Source organism: Canis lupus, chromosome 34 (assembly GCF_011100685.1).
Source record: "Canis lupus familiaris isolate Mischka breed German Shepherd chromosome 34, alternate assembly UU_Cfam_GSD_1.0, whole genome shotgun sequence".
Lineage (NCBI taxonomy): Eukaryota > Metazoa > Chordata > Mammalia > Carnivora > Canidae > Canis > Canis lupus.
In genome coordinates, this window is record NC_049255.1 from 19,106,047 (window position 1) to 19,127,793 (window position 21,747).

General features: G+C 41.0%; 1 protein-coding gene across 6 annotated transcripts in view; it reads right to left on the bottom strand.

Moving 5' to 3' along the window:
- DGKG (diacylglycerol kinase gamma) overlaps nt 1–21,747 on the bottom strand; it is a 205,348-nt gene that overhangs the window by 124,183 nt on the left and 59,418 nt on the right. For all 6 annotated transcript variants that reach the window (XR_005383847.1, XR_005383846.1, XM_038583635.1 and 3 more), the window contains exons 6-10: nt 14,911–15,081; nt 10,656–10,705; nt 6,935–7,009; nt 6,156–6,278; nt 1,545–1,662 (exon numbers count right to left, since the gene is read on the bottom strand). Coding sequence is in view for 4 of the 6 variants with exons in the window: in XM_038583635.1 (XP_038439563.1) it covers nt 1,545–1,662; nt 6,156–6,278; nt 6,935–7,009; nt 10,656–10,705; nt 14,911–15,081 (537 nt within the window). In the remaining 2 variants the exon portion in view is untranslated. The remainder of the gene's footprint in view (nt 1–1,544; nt 1,663–6,155; nt 6,279–6,934; nt 7,010–10,655; nt 10,706–14,910; nt 15,082–21,747) is intronic.

Sequence of the window (21,747 nt, forward strand, 5' to 3'; positions counted from 1 at the left end):
CCCCACCACACTGCTTTCCACCGAGGAGCACAAGTGCAGGAAGAAAACATCCCCAGAAAAGCATTTTCTGCTTAAAGGAAACATGAGGAGTCCTCCTCTTATATGCCCATGCCATGCAGAAAAGAGGAGGAGGAAACAGAACGACTGGGGGTGTTGCTCACTTGGGAGGCAGGCAGGCCTGGGCCTGAACTCTGGCTCTGCCATAACCTTGGGTAGCTTTCCTCACTTCTCTGAAATTCAGGGTCTTCTATAAAATTCCGGATAAACTTGCCTCTCTTTCTGTTTGCAAGGCTTTCACAGCATTAGATGAGATCATCTGTAGACAGCACTCACTGTGTCTCTGTGTCCAAACAGCTATTCCACACGTGATCATTGTGGCTGTTACCACTTCTTGCTACCATGCGAACAGCAGAGGCCCACAGGCCTGGAACCCACTAGGAATGAGACTGGGCTGTTCTCTAAGAAGAGTGTGGGAGCTGGAGGTGACTGGGTGCTAGAAGGACTGGTGGCCCCTGCACTAGCCCACTGATGCTGGCTCTTGGCATACTGGGGGTCCAGCTCTGCCAAGGTGACTTTTGTGGCCAGGTCACGTGCTGCCTAGCTCATGTGAGCATGCTCAGATGAAATGGTTCTGCAGCCTGAACCTCACCCAAGGGCTCTCCTATAGTAGTAGTTTGCTGGGGCTCCAGTGAGTCCAGGCGGAGTGTCTGCTGCCTATATGGTAAGGTGGCTGGCAGGACTCTGCATCGCAGGCCCTGGGCGCTATAAAGCCTTTGTGCTGTAGTCTCTCCCCCTCTCTCCTCCTCCCGTCTCCACTCTCCTTCCAACATCACCCCTTCTCCTTCCTTCCCCTCCATCTTTCTCCCGTGGTCCTCCTTTCTCTGTTCTCCTTCCCTCCTTTCTCACCTGTTTTTTTTTTTTTCCTCCTTTCCTGTCTGACTTTACTAAATGGATTACAAAGAGAAACAAATGGAGGGTTTTAAATTCCATTGTGCTTACACAATAGTTTTATATTGTTTATTAATAACCAACACCTGGCTTCAGCAAAATAAACATTTGCTAGCAAGACCCAATTAAAATTAGCATGAGATGTTTTATTTATTTTAATTTTAATTTTTTTAAAGATTTTATTTATTTATTCATGAGAGACACACAGAAAGAGAGGCAGAGACACAGGCAGAGGGAGAAGCAGGCCCCATGCAGGGAGCCCGATGTGGGACTCGATCTCGGGACTCCAGGATCACGCCATGGGCTGAAGGCAGGTGCTAAACTGCTGAGCCACCCAGGGATCCCCATCATGAGATGTTTTAAAATCATGTGTGACCATTAACAATTTGTTTCTAGGGCTCTAGGGCCCATGGCAGGATTCCGACAACAGGACAGTGTCCATTTGACTGGGGCAAAACAAAAGTAGGACAGAGAGCTCTTGCTTTATTCCCTGCTGTTGGTCCCTCAAACTAGGAAGCAGAAACACCCAACCTCTCCCTCCATATGTGCAGAGCAAGGCGGTTCCTGGGGAAGGGGGGTGAAGGGAGTTTACTCACAAACGCAGCACAGGCCTTGCTTCCGAACACCCATCAGCATAACGTGGCAGAAGTTGCAGTAGGTAGGCTTCTTGAAATGCTTCATGGTCCAGGCGTGCCTCCCATCCCCCTTGGAGCCCTGCAGGGATAAGGGCAATGAGCTGCTGAACGGTAGCCCCCTGCTAGCAGAAGCCAGGGAGCGTCTCCCACAGGTCTCCTCCTTCTTTCGGAAAAGACCTCTCATATACAGAAAACAAAATACTCATTTATTTAACTGTTTTAGGGGTTCCTTTAAAAAAAAAAAAGCACAAATCGAAACAAAGTCCTTTGTTTCTAAAATTAGCAAATATTAAAAACTCAGATATTCCTGAGTGGGAATGTATATACAGGGGATAAAATAAGACCTCTCCTATATGGCTGGCAGAAGGTAAGTCACAAACTTTTAATCTATCTTCTACTATATATCCACCCATCCATCCATCCACCCATCCATCCATCCATCCATCCATCCATCCATCCATCCATTGTCATCATTTTTAACTACTTGTAACTTTTGACTTAAAAATTCCCCTTCTTGGATTCTGTCCTAAAGAAATACATTTTTTACATATTTATTTATTTATTTGTGAAAGAGAGAACATGAGCAGAGGGAGGGGAAGAGGAAGAAGAAGAGAGAGAATCTTTCAGCAGATTCATCCCTGAGCACGGAGTCTGATGTGGGGTTTGATCCCAGAATGCTGAGATCATGACCTGAGCTGAAATCAAAAGCCGGCTGCTTAACCGACTGAGCCACCCAGGCACCTCCTCCCCCCCACACAAAGAAATAATATTTGAAAGTAAGATGAACATTTTGGTGCTCTGCCAGATGTTTAAATACACCATTGTTTAAAATAGTGAAAAACTGGAAATATCCTGAAGATCTCAAAGTTATCCAAAGGTTAGTTGTGGTACATCCATATGATTTATTTTTAAGTGACCATCAAAAAGATATTAGTAAGAATATCTATTGGCGTGGGAATGTGCTCACGGTACAATGCTAAGTGAAAGCAGTAGATTGCAAATCTGATGATATATTATAGCTTCACTTTTATATAATAAGATCTTGGATGGGAAGAAATGTCACTAAATATTAACAGGGGTTAGCAGCCCTACAGATTTACTTTAATTTCGAATTTCTCCCATCTTTGGTGTTTTCCAAATTTTCTACAGTGAGCATGTGCTGGTTTTATAAGCAAGAAAAAGCAACTTAGCAAAAGCAATGTACTTCCCTCAACTTTCTGTGCACAGATAAAATGGCAAAGAGACAAAGACAGAGAGAGGGTTAAACTACTTCCTCCAGACTTGGCCCGGAAGCCAATTCATCCTATCCAACTAGATGAGCCAAGCCTCACACAATCACACACCTTCCCTGGAATACCAGAACTTCCCACTTCTAGCTCTGGGAGTGCAGTGTCACTAGAGGCTGTGGCTGTAGGAACATGCCTCCATGTATGCTGTCCCTAAACTTTTCTAATGGCTTCCATCAAAAGACTAACACCCTTGGGCTGGTCTTACGGGCAATAAGAACTGTGGCAATAAGGTAAGGAGGATTGACAGGTACATAGGGTCCAGCGTGCCGAACTCCCACCCAGTTCCTACTTCTGGGCACCTCTGGCTTGGGCTGCCCACAGCAGCCAGCTCCATTCCTGTGCCCAGATTGTGCTCCTTATGGTCTTTGGAGAAGCCCATCTGTTTTTCCAAATGCTGGTCTCCTCCCTGGGGAAGGCTAAGCATTTTTCTTCTCACCACCTCAAAACCCTACTTCTTTCAAGATCTGAGTTTTACAGAATTAAAATCTTTTTATTTAATGGTTTCCACTTTAGCAAACAGATTTACTAGTTGATTAAATGATTCATGAAAATATTGATTCATCTCTTCATTTGATAAACATCTAACTCAGAGGATTTTTGTAAGAATTAAATGAAAAAATGTAAGTAAAGCTTCTAATCTTGGTGCTTACTACATTGTGAATTACAGCTTTTATTAAATTTCTCTCCATGTTAGACACTAGGGAAGGCAAAATAAGCAGAGTGTTTCCTTATGTGTAAGGAGGTAGGTATTCACCCACGCCAGAAATGAAGAAGAGGGGTCCTGGAGAAGTTGTATAAATAGTCCAACACTATAAAATAACTAGCGACTGATTTTAATAACTGGGAGTCTTGCTGGCTTGAGCCCATGTTCCTTACATCCTTCTCCCCTACCTATACAATCAATCTAGGGTTTTCTTTTATGGACAGGAGTGAAATTGCACATTCTTCAGCACTGCTTCTTCATATAGCCCGAAGGACTGTCATTTTATCTGAAAATCCCTTTATTAACTAAATCAGCTGACTTTCCTTTTCTCAGGTACTATTTTTATGGACACAGGGTTAGTTAGAAGCAGAAAGACCCAGATGAAGGCTAAAGTAATATTTCTGCTTGGGTTATAGCGCCATCATGTGGCCCTTTCATTTCTGCACATCGGAGGCTACAGGGTGAGGGCGGCACCTCTCCTGTGCCAGCCAGGGTCTATGTGCTGTCACAATTTCCCCAGGAGACAGACTGCTTCTCCTATGCAACTGTGCCATTCAGAGATCTCAGACTTTTTAGTGGCCACGTGTGGGTTTTGAAAAAGCCAAAGGAACCATGTGATTTTTAAGACACTGAGGGATGCTTTCTTCAGAATCTTGACTATAAAATGTAAAAACTACAATTTAGTGCATATTTAAAAATAAATGCATAAAGCTTTATTAATAAAAACTACATTCACATTTGCTTTTGCTTGCCACTTTACTGGTGTAAATTATGGTCTTCTGCAAGGCTGGTCTGGCATCTGGTTGGGGGGCTTTGGGGTTAATGCTCCTTTGGGGATAATGCTCTCTCTCCCTCTTCCAGCCATATGATAGTGGATCCCCTCCATGCAAAGAATTGCATGACACCTTGGACTTAGCAAGTCCAAAACAGAACAGAAAATAGAAATTGCTTCCTCGTGATTAAAATGTCTCATCTCCATTCCCATGTTTTAGAGAAAAAAACAGATATGCTGGAACTTCCACTTTGATTCAAGTATCGGAGCAGAAAATATGCCCTCCTTATCTGACCACCCCAAGTCCTAGCTCCTGTGGGTTCTTACACTTGATAGGTTCTTGATAAGGAATCACTGAATAAAGGGTGTGCTCTTCCGGAATATGGAGATCGGCCTCTGGTACTAACTAGGTGTGTGTCCTAAGGCAAGTCTTTATCTTTGTGGCCCTCAGTTTGTAAAATGAAGAGGCTAGAGCATGAATCACCAAGATCTTTTCCAGCTCCGACTTCATGGGTCTTAAGGAATAAGAAGCAGAAGTTGTATAGCTAGCTCCTGGCTCCCGGATTTCTACTTAGCACTTGGGAAGAACTGGACATGCTAAGATGATTGCAGGATTCTTCGTTCTTGAGTGTTGGGAATGGAGGCTCAGCTTATGAATTGCAGTTCTGAATTATGCAACTGTCAGACAGAGACATTATGGGTAATGATAGCCAGCTAGAGGCTAGCCCAGCTGAACTTCCTCTCTACCGCATTTCAGCAATCTCAAAGAGGTGGTTAACACAACCTGTGCAACAGGCCTGGTATGTGCTTAATGTCACCATTTGTACTTCTAGTTCTTATCTTTCCTACCTCATATATGGAAGTTATTTCCCTTGTAAGATAAGCGGACTAGGTCAGATGCAGGCATATATTACCACTGATTTCACCTTAAGCCTCCTACATACCCCCTACTCTGACAAACCTGGGAGGTTTTTCTAATACACTCTGAACTTTCTTTCATGTAGGTCTTTGACCAAGCTTTTCTCCCAGCCATAAACTCTTTCTTTTATCATCTTCCATCGGCCAGATCATACCCATCCTTGAGAACCAGATCGAACATCCTCTAAGGGCTTTCTACCTGAACTTTACACTCAAGAAGGAGATATCAGACTCCCACATGTACTTCCGGCCAGGTCAAAGGACCTCCAAAGCTTCTTCCCTCTTTCTCACTCCTCAGTGTGGGAGGTTTTAGAAAGCTTGGGATCTTTGGAGTCCAGTGCAAATAAATTCTGGCTCCTCCTTTACCCTTTAGGCCCAGAATCTCAGCTTTCCATCTGTATACATTGGGGGGAAAATATCTATCTAATCTGGTTATTTTGATGGTTAAATAAGACAGCGTCACTGAACGCCCTCTACCTTGTGATAGACCAGTATCTCCCCTTCCTTCCTTCATCAACACTCTTAGCATACTTTAACCTAATTTGTTGAAAAGATGAAATTCTCCCTTGACTTTTTTCTCCCCCTGCCTGGTTGAATCTAAGCTTCTGATAGGGGAGTATTGTATTTGTGTCCCCTTGCAGTGCTCAGAACAGTAGCTTTATTTAATTTAGTAAACGTCCTCTGTCAAATGAATGACTATATGCCAGGCACCAACAGTAGAAAGAGAAGACTTTGGGGCTGGTTTAGAGCACATGGTGTGTCCACGGGGAAGTTGAGGTAGGAGCCAGGGCCATATATAGACATAACTTCCTTAAGTTATCTAAGCTTCTAAGTGGAACCTGATGCTTCTGAAAGGCAAGAACTCTTTGAGCTCAGGCTTGCTGACTTACAGAGTCATCCATGCCCAGCAGGACCAGCAGTGGGATGGTGGTCATCCCTCCATGGACCCATTCCTCTAGCGACACAAAGCCGTCCCGGTCATAGTCCATCCCTTGTAACATCTCCTTCAGTATCTGCAGAACCCAAAGAGCAACAATTGTACACTTTTATCTTGTGCTTCCCTGCCTCCCTCTGTCCCCTTCTTTCTCTTTTGCTCTGTGTGATCTGGTCTGTGTTTTACCTCTTTTGTCCTCTGATTCCCAGTGAGCAGAGCAGTGAGGGAGCAAATTGGGTTGAGGAGGCCAGGGTTCCATGCCCTGCCCTGTGTGGCCTTCAGCCAGCCACCTCTACTCTCTGGGTTCTGCTTTTCTCATCTACAAGATGAAAATAACATTGCTACGTGTGTAGCAATGTAGTGACAGTAAGAGAAAATGTGATAGGGGATAAATTCTAATACCTGACTCACAGGAGTCCCCAAATGTAATTATTATTAATAATATTATCTGGTGATTGAGAAAATCTTTAAAATTTATTCTAGCTCAAAATTCCCTGAACTCCTGTTATGAAAACTTGGTTCTAGTGGAAAGGTTAGGGAGTATTATTAGGTATTATAATATGAATTATGTCTTTCATTTTTAATATCAGAGAAGTGGGGAGTATAAGACCCCAGAGAAGCTGCCTAGAAGGAGGTGAGTTTGGGAAAGCATACACAGTAAACATTTGTATCCTGAGTGCCCTATTTTCATCTTGAAAGCTTATTGGACATCTCCTCTTACTTCTGGAAACTTACAGGCCTTAGTTCCGTGGGATCCCATTCCAGATACTGGGCGATATGAAGCATCTGGTTGACAATACGATCCATCTCCTAGAAAACATCAAGAGGAGAGAACCATTGAAGATGTGTTTTCAAGAGCAAGACTCAAAATCAAACCCCATGGGAAGATGGGCAGGGCAGAGCGTGAGGAGCAGCAGTGTAACGTACTGGTGTTTCCTAAGGAGCTCACCGTTTGTTTCTGCTCGTTATTTCAGCCTTGACCACAAAGCTCTGTGCAGAGGAGATGCTCACAAGAAGCACAGAACATGGATAAACCAGAGGTATGAAGAAAACTGACTGTACACTGACCTCTTCTTGGATCCCCCTGGACTCACCTTCCTTCCTCAATTCTGCACTTGGACTCAGCATTGAAGGCACCCCTGTTTTCTCCTTTGTGGATTCTTGTCTCCTAAACACTTATAAACCAAGGTAGTTCACTCCTCCCTCTTTTATCTCTCCTCATTCCTGCAGCTTTAGCAACATGAGATCCATCTATATTCCTCAGGAGTCAGTGTGTGTGGGAGGGGGCGAGGGGTAAGGCCATTGGCACTATGACTCAGATTCCTTTGGGTATCTCTCTTCCCTTTGCATCTTCTCCAGCCATGAGTCCAGGACTCTGTGGACAGGAAATTGATAAGGGCTACCTTTGCCTGGTGAGTGAGACTTCTGTTTGGTACTGAGGTCAGGCTTTATTTAAAACCTCACAGAATTGTGGGATGCTGGGGTGGCTCAGTGGTTGAGCATCTGCCTTTGGCTCAAGTCATGATCCTGGGGTCCTGGGATCAAGTCCTGCATTGGGCTCCCTGCAGGTAGTCTGCTTTTCCCTCTGCTCCTGTCTCTGCCTCTCTCTGTGTGTCTCCCATGAAAAAATAAATAATATCTTTAAAAAAAAACCCTCACAGAATCGTTGGATTGCTAATGAATCCATGCACCAAGAGTCACATGGAAACACACTGGACTGAGAGGCATTTGTATCTCTGGGGCACCATCGAGGATGTTCATAGTGAGATTGATCAGGGGAGACACGCTGGTGAACTGAAGCAAAGTTCTAGAGTGTTACCTCCACCAGGTAGATTGCTGGATCAAAATAAGCCAGCTAAAACCCAGCAGGGATTTAAAAAATTGTATTTTATTTGAAATTTTTAAAAATGCATTGCCAAACCGCAGATGAGGGAGTAAATACAGGTAACGTAGCGGGCAGAACAGTGGGGACGGGGCACAGCAGAATGTGCAACAAAAAAGAGCTTGTGCATCTAGGCGGGTCCAAGATTCATTGAGTAAAGCAACGTGATTCAGGAAGTGAGAATCAGACTCGGTCTTGGTCTGTGCGAATGGGTGGACATTTTCAGGAAGCAGAGAAGGCAGATTTAGGAGGAACTTGTTCTCTGGATGTCTACCTGGTCAGGCCACGTGTGGATATGTATAGAGTCATGGAGGAGTGGGTTCAGTTCTGTGCCATATTTTAAGAATGGCATTGACAAACCAGAGCTCGGTCAGAGTGGTTATTTAAGCCTACCTTGTGAGAAACAGTGTAGACATTGGGAGAATTTGAGCTTAGAGAAGATCATGGGGATAGATGTGACAAGACCTTCTGAACCTTAAGGCCTATTATATAGGGCCAGTATTCCACTGGTCAGCTGCCCTGGTCCTACACAAGACAGAAGTAAGCCGAGGGATGTAGGGAAGGAGGAGCCGAAGGCTGGCCTATTTTGCTGGCTTTGCTGGGTTGTGGAGGGGGAGGAGAGAACAGAATCCTATTTTGTGTTCAGAATTTCTCTGGCAGACTAGAGGTGCCTTTTGTGCAGGAAGGCAGCTCTCTCCAACAGTCCCCCCAGCAGTGGAATGGCTGTCTTAAGGTAGAGAGCGAACTCTCCATTCCTGTGAGTGTTCACATAGAGCCTGGGCTCCATCTGCCAGAGATCATCCATGGGAAGTTGAATCAGATATTTTTACTGAGGACTCACTTCCATCTACCCATGTTGTCTTCCAAATAGATCTGGAATTTAACCACTTCTTACCATCTGCAATGCTTCTATCCTGGTGCAACTTACCATCATTTCTTGTCTTATTTTCCCAATAGCCTCCTAATTGGTATCCCTGCTGGAGTCCCTAAAGTCTAGTCTCAACACAGCAGCTGGAGTGATCCTTTTAAACCCAAGTCCTGTCATCCTTCCGCTCAAAATCTCCAATGGTTCTCCATTTCTCTAGAGACTCTTCCAATCACTGATATGGCTTGCTATGTTTGGCGAACTCTCTTCGCAACCACCCCAGGTCATTATTTCTCTGATCTCATCTATTACTTGTCACTTTGACCTCTTCATGATTCTGCTCCATCACTCTAGCCTCCTCATTAATCACCTGACATTGCAGGGCACCTGGGTGGCTCAGTGGTTGAGCATCTACGTTTGGCTCAGGGCGTGATCCTGAGGTCCTGGGATTGAGTCCCACATCAGGCCCCCTGTGGGGAGAGCTCCTCCCTCTGCCTATGTCTCTGCTTCTCTTTGTGTGTCTCTCATGAATAAATAAAAATAAATTCTTTAAAAAAAATTGGTTGACATTGCAAGCACCCTTCAGGACCCTCACATTTGTGGTTCCCTCTGCATGGAAGGTGCTTCCTCTACATGTCCTCATGACTCACTCCCTCACTTCCTTCCAGTCCCTATTCAGATGTCTCCTGAGGGAGAACTTCCTTAGCTCCTCTAGTTAAACCTGCAGCTCCTCCCCCCAGCACTTCCTTTCCCTCCTTTATTTTTCTTCCAGCACGCACCTCTCTCTGACATATCTTGCTATGCTTTATAGGGTGTGTGCTTGCACTAGAATGAAAGCTTCATGAGGGCATGGATTTTTGTCCAGTGGCTTCACTGCTGTAGCCCCAGCGCTCAGAGCAGTGCTCGACATGTGACAGACACTCAATCAACATGTGCTGATCAAATGCTTGAGAGTCAGTCCTCTGGTTATTCCCTGGCATGATGCAATCCAAAGCACTGCAATGTGGCTATATGGATCCCTAAAAGGAGCCCTGGGTTTAGAGGACATTGGGATGACTTAGTTGGTCTAGTGGATGTGTTTCCTTCCTTCCCTGTGGGGCTGGTCTGACTCAGTCCCATGCTCCTCAACCTCAGAGCCTTTCTGTTAAGGAGTCCCATCTCTGACACTGGGAGTTATGAGCACAGGGCCTGTCTGAGTCTGTTTGCCTTTCCCCCCTTTCTGCCTTCTTCCTTCGCATACCTCCTTTCACTCCATGATCCATGTCCTATCCCCGAGGGAGAGTGGGGGCAAATTTCAGGCTTTCCCAGGCGCAATGGGATGGGACCATGTGCTCAGAGCAGAAAGAACCAGACCTGTTGAACAAGTGCCCTGGGTATGAGAGGAAGACTGGGAAGTTAAACTAGGTAAGATAGTTCAGAAGGAGGACTAGGAGTTACTCCCAGGTAAGTAGGAGTTCAGAGGATCTCCCCTTCTGAAATTTTATGATCCAGGGCTTCTAGAATGAAAAGGCCAAGGTAGTGTTCATTCTGCCCCAGGCCGGCCCTCTTGGAAGTAGTAGTGACGGTTTACCAGGATTTCTGCAGCCCATTCTGAGACATTGCTATTTCTATAAAGATGGAACTGGAAGGTTTTAGACTCTTCTGCTACCTGCTCCCCTCTCCCCCAGATTTTTTTGATTTCAGGAAGGACATTTGGAGTAAGAGCTTACCGCTTGGTCCAGAAGACCGTTCTCATCCGAATCATAGAGACGAAACATGACTGCAAGAAACACAGAGGTGAGGCTTGAGGAGTACTCCGGGCACCAAGGAGGGGCTGCGGCTTTGATGCTGCTGGTCTTTAGATCAGTTCTGTCACGGGGCCAAAGGCCCCTGCAGCCAACTCATCCACCCTCCAAGGTGCAGAGTCTGTGACTTCTCACACAGAGGGTGGGAAAAGAGGGGAAAACCCAGTTGTCTGGCTTTTAGACCTGTCTAAGCAATTACCCTGTGGCTGATGAGATCCAGGTCATAGCATGATTCCTGGTAGAGCATGCATACCTTGTAGCATCACTGAAACACAGCTCAAAGCAAATGCCCAGCTGGTGGTGGGCAGAGACACCAGAATTATAATTGGGACATTGCTTCTATTGCACACAGAAAGGGTGTGGATTTAGGCAGACTCACATCTGGGCCTTGTCCTGCCTTGGTCCTACCTCCAGGGCATCAAACAAGTCATTTAACTTCATTGGACCATGTTTCTTTACTTGCAAGATGGAGAGTCCAACGGTTTCTTTCTCCTAAGTCTTTTTTTTTTTAATGAAGATTAATATGTAAATGATAGGCCAATTTTTTCCTCTGCTATAATTTTAATTGTTCTATATAAGAGATAAAAACAAGCATAAAATGTATTATAAGATATATATAAAATAAATATATTAAACCTTTAAAATGTTCATAAAACATGCCAAGTAAGATTACATAAATAGTAATTATTTTTGCTGGTCATTTTAATACTTCGAAAGGCTTTAGGAGAAGATTTTGACAATCTTGAGAAGTTTAAATTGATGTGTTCTTTCTCTTAACATCCCCATAGCAAGCAAAGAAGTTCAACTACATTTCATTCACCTCAGGATTTAATGCCAGCCATGATCATTCTAAAAATTGATACTGTGACATCTATATGTTTTTGGCCTCATTAAAGATTTCAGAAAGATTGAGCTTATATGATATAGATTTCTATTTAGGTGTCTTACTCCTTAGTCATACAGTGCTTGGAATGTAGAGAACACTCAACAAATGTTATTTATTGTTATTTTCTCTCATCAGTGAATATTTTTGTATGGCATTTAATAAGTACAATGCACTATCCTATGTGCTTTACCATTACTACTTATCAAATTCTCAATAAAGGTATGAAGTAGTTACCATTATAGAAGCTATTGTATTTGTTTTTCTAAAATATCAACATGCTACTCAGAAATATCTGCTGTCATGTTCTAGCTGTAGGGAGGTGATCCAGGATAAGGAAGATCTGGGAGAGAAATTTGGGCAAAGGACTAAATTTTCATTTTCAGGACATGGGAACTTAAATTCATCTAAAAGGTAGAGATCCTGTCTGTGACCTCAGAAGTAAGCAGAGTGGGGAGCAGAGCTGAACACATCTTCATTTTCTTCCCATTCTTGAAATCCTTCAACAGACCTTTCTCGATGGGGCCTCCCTTGGCTGACCCTTCCCCCACATACTCACTCAGGACCTTTCAGTGTTGTCCCCACAGGTCACAACAATCCTGCTAGGTGGCCCATGTGTTGTCATATCTTTCTACATGTTTTAATATCCCTGCACCTTGTGTTTGTTCAGTGGTGTGATTGTAGTGGGAGTCGAGATTCTTTCAAAGTAGGATCACAGTCTTCTGATTCTCCATGAGTCTTCAGAATATCCTGGTCAGAGGCATTCAGCATATGAGGCTGACTTGCCAAACAGATGGCTGAATGACATAAAGGACAGACCTTCCCACTACTGCTGTTCCCAGACCCTGGGTCTGGGCAACTCAACACAGAGCTTTCTTTCTCTTGGTCCTACTATGCATGGACAGTAGAGCTAGAAAGAACTAGAAAGAAAGCATCCTTTTTTTTTTTTTTTTTTTTTTTTTTTTTTTTAGCAGCATGGCCTTGGGCAAGTCATTTACAACTTTCTGTGCTTTCTGACATAAAATGAGAATATTCACCTTGACCTTCTAGGGTTATTGTGAGGTTAAAATGAGATAACTCATTTAAAATGATTAGCAAATAAAAGGTATTCAATAATGAGGGTTATTGTTATTAATGTACTAATGAGAGGTAGGATTTCAGGCTATTATTTCCAAAAAGATATGTGTTTGGTTATTAAAAAAGAAAAGCTTAAGTTGCTTTCAATCATTAAAATTAGAAAAGGATCTGAATTCATCTGCTTTAATTAAAAAAAAACAAGCAAACAAGATGAAAAACTCTAGATGACAAATGACCAAGTTTCTACAACATAAGAGGCAATGGCAATGTATGGACCATATTTGGATCCTGATTCAAACAAACTATTGGAAATATAGAATTGGGTAAATTATCTGAATATTTGATATATAAAAGGTGAAATTAAATGTCATTTATGTCAAAGGGTTTTAAAATCAAGCTGGGAGGCCATTAAGGAGGTATAGGCTTTATGCTCTTCCTCATTGGGTGGAACTGTGAACTCTGAATTGGACCAAACTGCAAATATTCCAAGGACTTAGCCCGAACACCTGCAACTGGCTACAGAAAAGAGACTTTGTTTAGTGATGGCCTTAGTCACCAATTAGTTTTCTGCCATCAACACCAATCAAAGCTCTCTGTAAAGAACATATACAAGCATTCCCTTTTGTCTTTAAAAACCCTTGACTTTTATTTCTTGGGAAGGGCACTATTTGGGTTGCTGCCCAAATCTGTGTTCCCCTAATTGCTATTCTGAGGCCCTACACAAATGCTTTTGTTCTTATTTTAGCTCTGCCTCTTTTCTCTCTGGATAGGCAATAGTAAGGAATCATTGCCTTTCAATGTGATAATGGTGCTGTGGTTATATTTAAGAAAAAGTCATATTTTAGAGGTACCTACTGAAATATTTACAGGGAAATTATATGATGTCTGGAATTTGCTTCAAAATATTGTAGGGCAGAGGGAATGCATGGGAAGTATAAATAAAACATGATAAGCAGGTAATTACTGAGGGTGGCTTATGGGTATATGGAAGTCCATCGTGCTTCCTACTTTTATCTATGTTGGAAATTTTTTGTAACAAAAATTTTTTAAAAATACAGTTTCTTTTTATTGCCATTACAAGACTCAGCCTGGGAATCACTAATATGAAAAAATCTGCCATATCCTCTCCAGTAATTATGAACAAATACAATGCCTATAACTCATATCCAGCTGAATGTTGGGAATAATTTCACATTCACTTTTAACATTAACCAAAAGAAACAGAAATCCGCTATATTTGCCACTAAATTAGCACTTCAGACTTACAATTGTTAACACCTCAAAACTACGGGGGACATTTTAAGCTCAGCTAATGAGATAACTTTCATTTTTGTTTTGGCAAGGGTTAACCTTTGCCAGACATTTCCTTGTTAATGTTTAAGTTTTATTGATGAGTCTTATTATTAACTGGAATTTTGACTTTTGCCATGATGTGTGTTTTTTCCCTTAATATCTACTAAGGTCCCAAGTGGAGCCAAAACAATGTTCCTTTTTTAACAAGATCCTATTATCTCCTATTTTAAAAGTCTGCCTGTAGGGTCATGGAGGTAGGGGAGGCCATCCCCATAGTGAGTCTTCTCCAAGACTACAGGCTGTTTCAGCCGCTGTGGGATTTCCTTTCTGGCACCAGCCATTACTCTCTCTCTGAAGATGTGTTTTTGAAACCAACTTCAGTAATATTATGAAACCAAGCTCAACTCCCTTACTTAACTAGTCCCTTTTCTCTAGAGGTCAAAAAAACTTGGGGTAAGGGTAGGTGAAGAAATAGAAATAAGCTTTAACAAGATAGAGGTTGATCAAGAAAAAGGAATTCCTCAAACTTAAAGAGCTGCTTGGGTATAGAATAGGAGAAGGAAGATAGGTGTTGAATAGCCTCCCTTGAAAAATATGAGATGGAAGGAGATTTCTGGTTGGAGGCTTTTGGGAAGTCCTGCCAGCAAAGGAAGGGGGTCTTGACCCCTTGTAGAGACTTCTCTCCTTTTCAAATCCTGATTCTCAATACCAAGGTCTCAGATGCACTTCCTACTCTCTATACAACTGGTATTATATCCCAGAAAGAAAGAAATGTTCAGATCACTGCTGGAGACAGGACAGAAACACCTTCCCCAAGCAGATGTCACCAATACCCATGATCCCAGATCAATCTCCAGCATGTTTAGGATGAAATCAATATCTTCTTCTAGGAAAAAGTTGAAGCCCCTTGACAGGGTGAGCACTTACATTCCAGCTTATCCTGCGGTCTCCCAGTCTCCAGTAGGGACAGGTAACACACGACATCCTTCAGGTACACTATTGGGGATTCTGAGCCTGGAGATGGAGCAACAGGGTTTCCTAGGAGGGTTGCAGCCACTTGGTCTTTAGCTGGCACTTGCTTCTCAGTGATCTTTGATTCTGTGATAGGCAAAAGGAAACCATCCAAAGGCACTCAATGTTTAGCAAATATCAAACCCCTTTTGCTGCTCCATCATTTTTTTGATAGAGGAAAGAATTTTATACAAATGTCCTCAAAAGTGTTGGTTACTTAAACATGATCAAATCAGTGGCCCTAGAAATCTAGTTTGTAGAGTTCATACTCTGAATGAACCCCAACCTGACCCTTTTAGAATCTATATCCTTGTAAGAAATTTACCTATACCCAGTGAATTTTCAGAAAATATTAATAATAATTTTTAATAATATCAATAGCCAACAGGTAAATGCCGTTTAGCCTAATTGTTGGGGAACACACTCAGTTTGTAGCATTTTGGCTAGGATTCCAAATCCAGACTATTGGTCATTCACCAATATACTCTCTCGCAATTTTCTTCTCAAATACATTTAAAGATAAATAAAAAGATGAATATTCAAAAGAGAAAACTGGAATCAACAATCAATGAGTTTACAGAAATTAGGAAGAATTTTGACTAGCTGCAAGCTTAATCATTTGGATTAAGAAAATGCGGAAGGTGGTTGATCATACCACAGGAACGGAGGAAGTTTTCCCTCTGGAGATTTCTTTCTCTTAGGTAGGAAAATACTGTCTCTCTTCTACTCTTTGTCCTCTATTTCAGAAACATGAGGTTATTACTAATTAGAAAACTGGGCACCTATATTTTACTGTGGAATTATATTTTCTTGAGGCACTTTAAGGGTTATCTCTCTTCTCCCAGTCTCTCTAGACCCATGCCCAACAGAAATGATCTCTTAATATCCAGTAAGAGAGTGCAACTCACAGAAAACACAGGGAAAAGTAAGAGGAAGACTGGCAGCGGCAAATCCACTTAGGTGTTGAACCACTAAGTAATGGAGTACTGAAGGCATAAGCAGAGGAAGAGACAACCCCAACAGTAATGCCTGCTGGGGAAGGCCATGCTACCAGTACACTTTTTGTTCAGAGAGCCAAAGTGCCAGGCAAAGGCAAACAGTTCACATCAGGCTAGTAGAGCTGTGCTACATGAAAGCCTACTGGGTCCTAGGAGTTGGGTTGTGATCTGAGAAGGGAGTTAACCATGATCCAGATGGACAGTGAGTGAGACCACTGTCTCACTGACACACTCTGTATGTTGCAAGGGGCCCTGTGAAGAGATGACAGAGCTTATGAAACAGAGCTGCAAAGAAGGAAAGGAAGCTCCATCCTGAAGTCTCCAAAAACCAGATCTTTGGAAACAATTTCCTACTGGACAAGATCCTCAGGAGGTTTCAGGAAGCTATAACCTCTATTAAGTAGGGGCAGAAAGCCTCAGGGGTGAGCAAGTTGAGATAAAAATACAATAGGATGAGATAAAAATAAGGATAAGGATATAGGGAAATTGCAACAAAATTACATATGGAACAGAAGTAGTAAAATCATTACTGGAGGGAAAGTTAGGAGAAAAACATAATAGTATATAAGACAAATGTGAGAAATCCTTTGTTGGATAGCCCATTATACTTCAAGTTACTGTTATACCCTCAGATTATCCATCCATGGAAACTTTATTACAATGAATTCTATTTTGACAAAATTGGAATAATGTCCCATATTTATCCTTCTATTGAAACAACTAAAAAACTGGACAAAAGATATGAGAATAATGGTTCATACGTCCCTGAATATGGTAGCACCAACGGTGATCCCAAGAGATAAAAAATGAGATGATCCCTGAAATTGCCACATCATACCATCCAGAAAGAGTTTCTAGGCTATAGCACAGAGAAGCAGAACCTAGGAAGATCCTAGAAGTCTCTCTGAGTTGAGGAAGCAGAGTTTAGGGTCTGGGGGAGTCCAAGGTGGCTAGAGTTCACAGAGCACAGCACCAAACAAGAGGAAGCTGCTCAGAGAGAATTTCAGAGATTAGAGGGTCCCCTGTATCAGTGGAGAGTTTCCCTCCATTATTCAGCTGAGTAACAATTAGCACAGATGTGTGAGACCACCTGAGGCTGGGGAAAGAATCAGTATTGGAGGGAACAATCCATGGAATGCAGGAATAGTATCTATTCTCACCAACCAAGGTAGAAAACTCTCATAACTCATGAGGCATTAGATAGAGTACTTAGAAGAGTTTTGCTTTGGTAGTTGAGTGAAATTAATAAATGCTTATCTGGTCCTGCCTAACAAAGCTTTAAAAGCTTGACCCAAAAAAGGTCAAACTATTTCCAAGTAACCTAACTGGGCCCCAAAGCAAAGGTCAAGAATTTTTATAAGAATACAAGAATAAAAAAAAAAAGAAAAAAAGAATACAAGAATATCCAATACCCAATGATGTAAAATTTTCAAAGTCTGGCATTTAATAAAAAACTGAAAAGTAAGCAAAGAAGCAAGAAAATATGAACAATAATAATGAGAAAAAGCAATTGACATGGAGCCAGAAATGACACAGATGATATAATAGGTAAAAACTTTAAGATAATGATTACAAGTGTATTCCATATATCCAAGGAGCTAGAAGAAAAGACTGCACATGTTAAGTGGAGGCCTAAAAGATATTTAAGAAATGCCCACATCAGTTGTCTAACTTTGACGTGTGTGAAATGAAAAATGCATTGAATAGGATTAGCAGTGGATTAAACATTGCAGAAGAAAAGATTAGTGAATTTGAAGGACAGCAATAGAAACTATCCAAAAAGTCTTAAAAAAAAAAAAAAAAAGAATATCCTATCAGTGAGCTGTGGGACAACTTCAAATAGACATGAAACTGAAATACCTGATGAAGAGAGAAAGAAGTAGAAAAAAATGGAAGAAATAATGGCTGAAATTTTTCCAAATTTGTTAATATTTGATAAAAGCTACAGAACCTCAGGTCCAAGATGCTCAATGAACCCCAAACATAAGAAACATGAATAAAACTACACCAAGGAACATTAAAGACAAACTGATTAAAAGCAATGATAAAGAAATAATAAAAGAAGCCAGAGGAAAAAAAGACACCTTATATAGAGAGAAACAAAGATGATAATGACTCGTTTTTTTCACTGGAAAGAAAACAAGCTGAAAGCTAGTGGAACAACATCTTTAAAGTACTAATGGAAAAAAAATCTGTCAATCTAGAATTCTTTTTAAAAAAATTTATTTACTTATTTGAGAGAAAGAGAGAGAGAGAATATGAGCAGGGAGGCAGGGGCAGAGGGAGAAGCAGACTCCCCACTGAGCAGGGAGCCTGATGTGGGGCTCAATCCCAGGACCCCAGGATCATGACCTGAGCTGAAGGCAGATGCTTAACCAACTGAGCCACCCAGATGCCCCCATCAATCTAGAGTTCTTTACTTGGTGAAATATCTTTAGGAAAAAAAGGCAAAATAAAGAATTTTTCAGATGTACAAAACTATACAAAACTGCAATACAAGAAATGATAAAGAATATTTTTAATAGGATTATACCATATGGAAACCTAGATTTAAACACAAGAATAAAGAGCACTAAAACTGGTAACCACATGGGTAAATATAAAAAATATTTTTATTAGTTAAATCTCTCTAAAAGATAATTAACTATTGAAGCAAACGTAATAACAATGTGTTGTGTGGTTTATAATTTAACATAAATAGAAGTAAAATATATGATAAAAATAGCACAAAGGCCTAGATGGAAGAAATAGGGGTATATTGCGCTAAATTTCTTATAGCATATGCAAAGCAAAATATTACTTGAACATAGACTGTGATAGTTAAAAGACACTAAAATTATATAATAAGTTATAATCAATAAGATAAAAAAGGAGATAAGATGAAATCATAAATAATTCAACTAATTAAAAGGAGACAGAAAAAGAGAAAAAGGGAAAGAAAGAACAGATGAAGAATAAAAAACTAATAGCAAAATGGTACTTTTAAACCTAACCATATCAATTATCACAGGAAATGTAAATGTTCAAAATCCTAACTACAAGGCAGAGATTGTCAGGTTAGATTAAAGAGAAGACCCAACTACATGCTTCCTATAAGAAAGTCAGTTTCAATATAAAGACACAAACATATTACAAGAATCAAGAAAGATACCATTATAACTCCAGTTAATTAAAATGGCAACATTTATTATGAACATAATCATAATAAAGTAGATTTCAAAGCAAAGAGTATTACCAGAAATAAAGAGGGTCATTCATAACAAAGAGATCAAATCATCACAAGAACATAAAAATCCTAAACATTCTACTCCTAGATCTTTACCTAAAAGGAATGAAAGCTGTCCACGCAAAGATTTACACAAAAATATTCACATTTTATATGTAATAGCCCCAAACTGGAAACAACCCAAATGTCCATCACTAAGTGAATGGATAAATAAACTGTGGAATATCTACCTATATATCAGAATACTAATCAGCATTAAAAATATGTTAATTATTGATACACCCAACCACATGGATAAATTTTAAAATTATATTGAATGAAGGAAGCTACGCTAGAAAGTATACATGTTCTATGATTCTATGTATAAAAATACAGAAAATGCCATCTAATCTACAGTGACAGCAAGCAGATGAGTAATAGTACAGAGGAGTGGTGGTTAGGGAGGGTGGGAGAAGGATAATAAGGTAACTTTAGGGATGATAGATATCTTCATGATATTGATGTGGTACTGGTTTATAGGCGTACACATATGCAGAAACTTATTAATTATATACTTTAAACATGTGAAACTCATTTAATACCAATTATACCTCACCAAAGCTGTTTTAAAACACTATTGCAGCCTTTTCCAAAGACCCTTAGATTACCAGAATTATGACTGGATCTTGAACCACTGTTCTAGTCTACACTGAGGTGTACTGTTCATTCCAGTCAGGGAAATGCTGGTGTGCAGAAGGAGAAGGCGCACATGGTGTTTTCCCTCCTCAAGCTGCCTTATGTGAAACACCTCCAACCTGAGCCATCTAAATCCCCTCAGGGATCATCAGTAATAAAAGACTAACACCCTCTTCCAGATTACAGAAGTTCTGTGTAGGTGCCATGTTCATAAACTCTTTTCCTTGAGGGTTCTTAGGCAGACCTGACTTACTCCACTTTCTCTCTTAGTCTCCGTATTATTTGTTGCCTTCCAGCTAAGGAGTGTTGCATAGTGGAAAGAATACCAAGCTAGAGGCAGAGGCCTGAGTTTCTAGCTCTGTGTTTGTGCTAAATGATGTGTGATCTTGCACAAGTGGGCTTATTCCTACATCTAAGCTCAAGATTTTTCATCTGTTGAAAAAGGGGCTTGTATAAAAATTGATGTTTACCAAAAGCCTTGAATGACATGAAAAATGTGAGTATAATGTTAAGTGAAAAACAAAGCTGGTTCCAAAATTATATGTGGAGACTGATTTCAATTCAGTAAAAAATGTATAGAAAAAACCTGCAAGGACACGTGTGTGTATGTGTGTGTGTGTGTGTGTGTGTGTGTGTGCATGTATGTAACTGCCTTGGTAAATTATGGGTAGTTTTGATGTATCCTTCTTTTTTGGTACCCTTCACAATTTTTACAATGTAAATGTGTTACTTATTATAATTGGGAAAAACTGAGGAAAAAATGGAAGGACTTTCTTAGAGTCCAATATTCCAAGGTGCTGAAACATCTCAAGAGCCTGAGAAACTAAATAAAAACCCTGAGGCTGAGGTTCACATTCTTTATCTCATTTAATTTTGGGCATTCAGGGGAGGTGTATTCAGGCTTTCCCAGCTGACATCCTGACAATGACATGTTGCTCAAGGCTCTGAGTCAATGTCTGGACTCCGTGAAAGCCCCTCTCTGTTGTGCTTATGAACCCAATCATTCACTGACCTGGTTTTGGAAATGAATAACTTGAAGTGGGCTGTTCTAGATTCCAGCTTGGAGATTGCTCTGATCGGCCTAAATAGGCCATACCAAATGAGAATCTAGTCTCCTCTGACTTCTGCTTGGGTGACAAGAAAAGGCTGGGATTTTTAACAGATGGCTTGATCTAAGGTGATACCAGAACTTGGCTCTTCCTTACTGGCAGAGGCCCCTCTCTGTGGTATCCGTCTGTCCCTATCTTCCTGTTTGTGGTGAACAGGGGCATCTAATTAAGACATCCATAGAAGGTGGCCTAACAGGAAAAGGATTTTCTGCTTTAAATCTCAAGTCACAAAAGAAGAAAAAAATGCTGTATAACTCCCTGGGCCAGCAGTCAGATCACTACCCTTTCATTATGTGACCACAGGAGATTGATACTCTCCCTAGACAAGGAAAATGGTACATCACAAATCACTCCTCCAGGAGGAAGTCTTTGGAAGTTGTTCTCAGACTCAGAACAATACAAATATTGCAAATAAACATGGTGGTCAAATAAACCAGCCAAGTTCCATTATCATCATTGATTATATTTCTCAAATATCATATAATGACAGCATCCCCTTGGTTCCTTGGAAAATTCCGCCACTAAAACAAATAATGCTCAATTTAGAACCTCAAGGAATAAAGTATAATTTCTCTCAGGTTCCTCTTAAAGTTCCAGATACCTGGACCAAGAAAGTCTCTGGGTAAAGAATTTGGGTCCAAATGCTCTTCAAGGTTGATTTTCTTGCTCAGAGTTTAGAATCTCAAGGATCCCAGTTCCACCCTTCTCTTCCTATCATGGGAATAATTTATGTCGTAACATGCTT